The sequence below is a fragment of the Mizuhopecten yessoensis genome, unplaced genomic scaffold (assembly GCF_002113885.1).
Source record: "Mizuhopecten yessoensis strain PY_sf001 unplaced genomic scaffold, ASM211388v2 scaffold4535, whole genome shotgun sequence".
In the NCBI taxonomy this organism is placed as follows: Eukaryota; Metazoa; Mollusca; class Bivalvia; order Pectinida; family Pectinidae; genus Mizuhopecten; species Mizuhopecten yessoensis.
In genome coordinates, this window is record NW_018405595.1 from 1,076,552 (window position 1) to 1,084,111 (window position 7,560).

The window sequence follows — 7,560 nt, forward strand, 5'->3', positions numbered from 1 at the left end:
TGAAGCATCCCTAGGTGGTAGGGATACAAAAATTGTACAAATGGTGGGGCTGACCCCCCAGGGGACTGAGGGGCGGGGCAAAAAGGTGTCAATTTGGCTATATTGCTATAAACAACTTCTTCTCTAGAACTGTGAACATGATATCAAACATATTTGGTTGAAAGCATTCATGAGAGGTGGGATTTCAAAATTGTTTAAATAGAGGGGCTGACCCCCAGGGGGCTGAGAGGCGGGGCCCAAAAGTGTAATTTGGCTATATATTGCTTCAATCAACTTTTCCCTGGAACTAAGCAATGGATATCAACCACATTTGACTGGTAGCATCCCTAGGTGGTGAGGATTCAAAATTGTACAAATAGTGGGGCTGAGGGGCGGGGCCAAAAAAGGTAATTTGGCTTTTTTGCTTTAAGTGACTTCTTCTCTCTGGAACTAAGCGATGAGTGTCAACTATATTTTGTTGGAAGCATTCCTAGGTGGTGGGGATTATCAATTTTACAAATGGACAGGTGTTGACCCGCCCCCCCCCGGGGTAATGGGTAAGGGGTGGGGCCAAAAAATTGCTGAGTATAAAGAGATGAATGCACATATGCTTCCAGGATGGCCCTTGGGGTCAGGCCCCACCCTGGATCTTAGTCCCTTAGCCATAACTTTGAAACAGTTGAGATCCCCACCCCAAAACTAAATATACAATTGCTAGGCATATAGAGATGAACACAATTATGATATTAGCATTGACCCTTGGGTCTGGCCACCCCCCTAGGGATCTAGTTTCTGAGTCACAACTTGTAAACAGTTGAGATCTCCACCCTATAACCATATGTACAATTGCTGAGTATAAAGAGACGAGTGCACATATGCTTCCAGGATCGCCCCATGGTCTGTTCCACCCTTGGAGACGTAACCCCTGGGTCATAATTACTTTGAAACGGTTGAGCTCCCCACCCCAAAACTATATATACAAATGCAGGGCATAAAGGTACGAATGCAGTTTTGATATTAGAAGTGACCCTGGAGTCTGACCACAACCCTAGGGACCTAGTTTCTGAGTCACAACTTGGAAACAGTTCAGATCCCCACCCCATAACCACATTACATACAATTGCTGGGCAAGAAAAATCTCATACAGATATGCTACAAGGATTGGCCTCGGGGTCTGGCTCTCCCTGGGATCTTCTTTGAAGAACATTTTGCCATGGTTGCGTAGATATCCAGGTGAGCAATAAAGGCCCTCTGCGCGGGCCTCTTGTTTTAGATCAGCAGAGGCTTCAAATGAAAACTTATTACATAAATCTCGATCAAATGGGAAGATTGTTAGATGATATAATAAAGGAAAACTGGCAATACTTACTCGTCCGAACACAAGATAATGAAATTTTAAGTACCAATGCACTGACTGTTATGTTTTATCCCGGAATGGCAAGCTGCATGACATCCATCTGGTCACATTTTTCTTACAATTTGCGTAATTTGCGTAGAGGTGCCAAGGGATACAACTTTGGAAAAAAATAGTTGATTTGTCCTGTGGGAGTTTACTACATAGCTTGACTGTTACTGTTATACATTTTAATTTTGTATACATGTACTAGAGTCATTAACAGAAATATTCTGTATATAAATTTTCTAAGCAAAGATTTGAAATCACATGCAAATTTTATGTAACTAACAATATCGGAGGACAAACATGAACATTTTTTTAAAATTATCACAAATCGTACTGAAATTAGTTACGGTCAAGTCAGAGTTTAACAAAACCACAGTAATTGACGCAGTAACTAATCTTTTTCAGTCAGAATAGGTACCTGAGATAGCGTTAACACTAATATTGAAATGATACACATCATTATAATATTTACACATAAAATCATTTAATTGCCACACATCATACAATAAATACACTACTATTTTACAATATACATGTATAAACTATTGGGTCCTGATTAAATTTGATTTCTATTACATAATTTCATGGCACAAAATTCAGCGAGTTTCATAAAAGTAAAATCAAATGGGAACAAGTTTAACAGTCTTTTTTCAGATACATATACAAAGTATGTACATAGAAATTCAGAAAAGCACATCATTTTGTGAAGTAGAAAAATAAAACAGATACAAAATTCTATTTTATGACATTATGTAATTCATGTCTCTTCTGAAGTCACAGTGGATGTTACGGAGCAGAAATTATCAGCAAGTCACATAGAGGAAATCAACCTTGAATTACCTTCACCTTTGACAGAATATCACCTTGAAATAGTTAGGGTGTAAATTTCTTACTAATTTTTAAAATCTTAATGAAATTTAGAGAAGAAAAGGTTTCAAATAGTGACATTACAGAGCAGAAATGATATTGTTTATGATTACAATATAGGGACACCATCAAAATAAATTCTGCACAAGAAAACTGAACCCAGGTTTCCTTAAAAAACTATAAAATGTGCTTTCATATGTTCACCATCTGTTCAAGTTGATGAACATACAGACTGCATATTCTAACGTTTCCAACATTGGTATCAGAAGTATTTTGAAACTTCAACTTTTATGTAAAAAGGATTGCTAAAGGGAAACATTGAAAATGTCTCATTCCTAAATGGTGCTACACCTGGTAAATGGACAAATTCCTGAGATCAATTGGCAACATAAGGCTTAAATAAACTGAATGTCTGACTGCGACGATAGTCAGCATGATCACCACTACCTTTCAGGGCTGTGGCCTTTTCCCATGGGGAACTGTGTCTTAAAGACTCTAAAATATAAGACAGTACTGGACATGAGAATTGACTTAAAACAAAACTAGCACTCATACAATAAATGGGTCTAACACCTCGTTACGTAAAGATGAGTACATTCCAATATGAGTAAAAAGATTTGGTTGCACCATGAGACCAGTTTTTGCGAAACTAGTTCTAAACTTTTCCAGTGCATAATCTTTCCCAAACTTCTCCTTACACTGAACTGAAGACAGGTAACTTAAAACTTCCTCCATGCCTTTACTTGGATATAAAATGGCCGGAGTACAGCAAGCTGGGGCTCGGGTCACCTGGTACAGCTGACTGGATATGCGTCGTAGTTCTAACAAGTTCTGACGACCAATAAATAATAAAAGTAGACAGGAATACACAAAGAAACATAACCAGAGAATTCGGGTGTAAGATGTGGTTACGGGGCGATATCTCTGATAAAAGAACATCATTATTGTACTCAGAAGGAAACTCAAACCAAACAGTTCTGGAAGCCTCTCTGGTTCAAGACTAAAATATCCAAGTAGTCGTTCTGGGTGATAAAACTTGATGTATGTTACGTCTTTTTGGTAATGTGTGCGATCATTTTTTGATTTGTCAAAAATATTGGAAATTACACGATCCAATACGGGAAGAAGATCTTCATGAGGAAGAGCATCATCTTCTACAAGAAATATGTTAGACACATTTGCATTCAATGTCTGTCGACCACAAAACACATAGTCTCTTTTCTCCTTCTCCAAACGGTCACTGATGCTCATCCTTGACCATACCGCAGTGTTGTTGAGATCGTTTCTAAATCTTTGAAATACTGGTACTAATTTTGATAAGGGCTTGATCTCGATGTAAGAGGAAGGGCTTGGATCAACATCACACAGAAAAAGTTTATATGTATGTTTTAAGTCCGGTGTTTCCTCTATGGCCTTCAAGAACTTTGTGACAACTTGTGTCAAATATTTGGGCTCATAATTATCGAGACGATGACGATTTCGGGAAACTGTTATAATAGTAATACCTACATCAACATGGTTCCCATTTTCACGTCCCTTACCAAGTTCATTAAGGGTTCTAGCGTCACTAAATTTTTTCAGAAAGTCATTCGCTTCTTCTATCCTTTTATTGTTGTCCATTCTCATGTGGTCACGACCTCGATCAACATTTTTCTTCCACAGGAGGTAGTACCAGGAATGTTGTAGATGAAGGCAGATGATAGGAAGGACAACGCAGAAAGTTATCACACAGAGACATGCAAATTGACGTACAAAGATCCTGTCTACTGTTTTCAAACACTTCCACCGTCCACACATTGTTGAAATCCTTAAAATAAAAAGAAGACAAATTCAAATATAAATTGTCAACATGTCTGAATAAAACACAAAATAATAAAGAACAGAATGGGAAGATGGAATCCATCTAAACAGAAACGTTTAGAAAAAAATTAGAATGATATTTTCATGAATGTATTTATAAAGAACGTGGAATGGCTGTTTCCCACTATCAAAGATTTGTTTATTCTAAACATAACGAGCCAAACAATGAATGCCAGTAACATGTGTACATGTAGCATCTAGCATGAAAAAAACATGTATTACTATCTTTTCATTCAGGAAAGCTGAATAACTTCTTAGATGTTTTTTTGATAAACATACTGTGATTTACTTTATAAACCATATTATATGACAAAGTGTTTATATAATGGCTTTCTTTTTCTTAAATCTCTGTAAAAGGATTGCCTCCCTTTGCATATGTTTCAAAACATAAATAGGTTTAAAAGGGAATACAGGGCCATAACGTTGTATACAAATAGGCACTGACTGAATTTCAGTAACACTGCCTTTCCATGGTACATCAGTATAACAACTTTGGTTATTGTATGTGAAAAGTTATACTCTTGACAAGTTTTTTTTATCAAAATTAAACAAAGGTCCATAACAAGACTAGTGTTGTGCCAATGATCGGGAATAATCGATTAACGGTTGGCTGGAGCCTACTGATTCCAATGATCGATCATAGTCTTGCATAATTTATCATGCACTGGACTGGCTCGATTATTGGCTACCAGATAGCTCAGTTGGAAGAGGGATTCTTCTAGAGTTCAGAAGATCCCGATTTCAGACCCCGGTCTGGCTGTGCATTTTTCCATCTCCTGTTGCAATGGTTCTTGTGACCTACCCTTGTTTCAAGCATTGGGTGTATGCTTGACAAGGAGACACACAAACCTGGGTTGTAAATAGCTAAGTCTTCGGGGGCAAAGACTTACAAAAAGGAGGGAGGAATGTAGTGGAACTGGACTGGGTTGATCACCAGCAACTAGGTAACTCAATGGGGGTAGAGTGCCCATCTAGAGTTCAGAAGGTTCCGGGTTCCAACCTGAGTCTGGCTGTGCATTTTTAGCTCACCTCGCAGGAAGGGCCATGTGAATTTATGCCATACTGCTGCATCTGTCGTCCGTCTGTCAACCTTTTTCTTTTGAACAATTTCTTCTGAAGAACTGGAGGACCTTGGGTCAAGACATTTGACCAGTAGGTAAATGGGATGAAGTGCTATAAAGTTTCCTCATCAAAATGACCTTGACCTTGTTTCAAGGTCACAGGGGTCAAATACATGTATTCGTCTTGTATTAATCTTCTTCTCAAGTTCAATAAGGCCCAGGGTCATGATATTTGGACAGTAGGTACTTGGGATGGAGTGCAATCAAGTTTCTTTATTAAAACGACCTTGACTTACTTTCAAGGTCACAGAGGTCACATATGTCAAAGACTTCAAACAACAATATCTAAACCATTTGGTCTAGAGTCATGATACTTGGATATATTATGAAGACCAGCTGTGTGAATCTTTTTCTCTATAACAGTGATGAGGTCAATGGTCAACTTTAAGTGCTAGCCAGAGTCAAAGGTCAATATTGGTTAAAACTTTAAAATCGAAATTTCAAATTTCAACAACAATATCTTTAACAATACTTTTAAGAAATATCTTAAAATGCCTTTTGTTCTAGTTACAAGATTTGGTCTAAAGTTACCTATATGTCCGTTTCATGTAACAAAAGAAACAGGTGAATGATACAGGCCATCTGGGCCTCTTGTTCCATCTCCTGTTACGTAATTTTCATCCACATTTTTGCTTTGATGACAGGAAAAGTATGATAATAGAAATTGTATACATAAACAAAAGGCTCAATGGACCTGTCACTCATGTTAAAATCATACCTTACATATCTACCAGAGAATGAACAAACTGCCAGATAAGGACAGGTATCAGCCAAGAGATTGGTCAGTTGTTTTTAATTAAACCAATCAAATATCTGTCTATACAAGCCTTCAATTTTCAGTGATTTATCAACATAAATTTTACAACAGCCTGTTCCTTGAATACTTAGAGGATGCATCATTCCCACAACATTCTAGCATCATCTTAAAAAGAGAAAGATGATAAATGTAACAGAGGTCAACCTTTTTTCAATGCCTCTTCTAGGAGTCGAACCCGGGACCTCTGGCTTACTAGTCTTTAGTCCGAATTATTCTGACGTTTTATCGACTTTTTTCATATCGGTCTGTCGTTAATCGACGACAGACCGATATGAAAAAAGTCGATAAAACGTCAGAATAATTCGGACTAACTAGTCTTATGCTCTACCGAATGAGCTTAAAAGAGAACTTCTCCCTAGCTGATTCGGTAGGTAAATTGACTTATATTTTACCAGGGTGACATACGTACTCCCCCTCCAGGAAAGAACTCGTCCCAATTTTTCCAGGGGTGATAGCGATTCCTTTGCAAGTATTGCTGAGTATTTTTGTCATATTTTCCAGGTCCCTGCGTGGGCACTAATGTAACAGAGGTAATTATTTTGTCAATGCCACCGCTATTCAGTAGTTGAACTCAGGCGGGACCTCTACTTAATACTAGTCTTACGCTCTACCGAATGAGCAATAGTGAAATTATCCCTAGTCGAGTTGGTAGGAAGCAGCTAGTATTTAACCAGGGTGACAAAGCATGGCGCGTTATATCATGTATTTAGTAAATTAGTGTACTCAACACCCCTTCTTCACCCTAGGCAGATACATGTAGGCCAATCTGACATTTCTACAGTGGTAAAAGAAACGATATCCGAGTGAAATTGCAAGTATAGAAAGGTTCCATAGCAACAGAGACGTATAATAGTATACGTCTCTGATAGCAATAATATTTCTTAGTAACTAAGTAAACAATTGTCAGTAGCACCCGCTAGAAACTTACCAAAATAATAGTGAAACTGCAAAATATTGAACACTGGCGGGCTTAAAATCGTGGGTATGGAATGTCTTGTGTGGTATAAGACGTCATCGCTATCAGTTTTAACCAATCCAGTGACTTGCGTTCAGTAAATACAAACGTGTCGTAGCTAGATATTGTTGGCTCTTTTCCTCCTTGTGTGTTGAAGAATAAGGAGTTCTCCTGTGTTTGGAGGTAAAATAGGTCAAAATGAAGTGAAAGTAAAAATAATTTTACTGCAGTCCGTGCAGGTAACAATAAATAAACATACTTGATTTAGACAGACAATTTCTAATATCTGACACCATTAGTTTAAAAAAGACAATTAATTAATGTTACACGAAAAAGTCTGGGATAACTACTAACAAAAATTGCAAATCAGGACACCTACTAAAAGTTTAAGTGGAAGAGTTACTTCCCTTCTACCGTGCAGGCCGCCCAAAACAAATTGAAATCTATGGGTCTAGATAAAGGTTTCTATCAAGATATTTATCAACATCAAAAATGGCTTGTTTAACTACGGACTCATGTACAGTGGCGGATCCAGAGACCTATCTATCTGAAGGGGGGG

The 7,560-nt window shown here is 37.8% G+C and overlaps 1 protein-coding gene across 1 annotated transcript; it reads right to left on the minus strand.

The window, feature by feature from the left end:
• Positions 1-789: 789 nt before the first annotated feature.
• On the minus strand, positions 790-7,159 carry LOC110449232 (transmembrane protein 246-like). Its single transcript, XM_021495959.1, has 2 exons — positions 6,975-7,159; positions 790-4,055 (listed from the first exon to the last, which is right to left on the minus strand). The coding sequence occupies exon 2, from the start codon at positions 4,043-4,045 to the stop codon at positions 2,798-2,800; it is 1,248 nt and encodes a 415-aa protein (XP_021351634.1). The 5' UTR covers positions 4,046-4,055; positions 6,975-7,159; the 3' UTR covers positions 790-2,797.
• Positions 7,160-7,560: the final 401 nt, after the last annotated feature.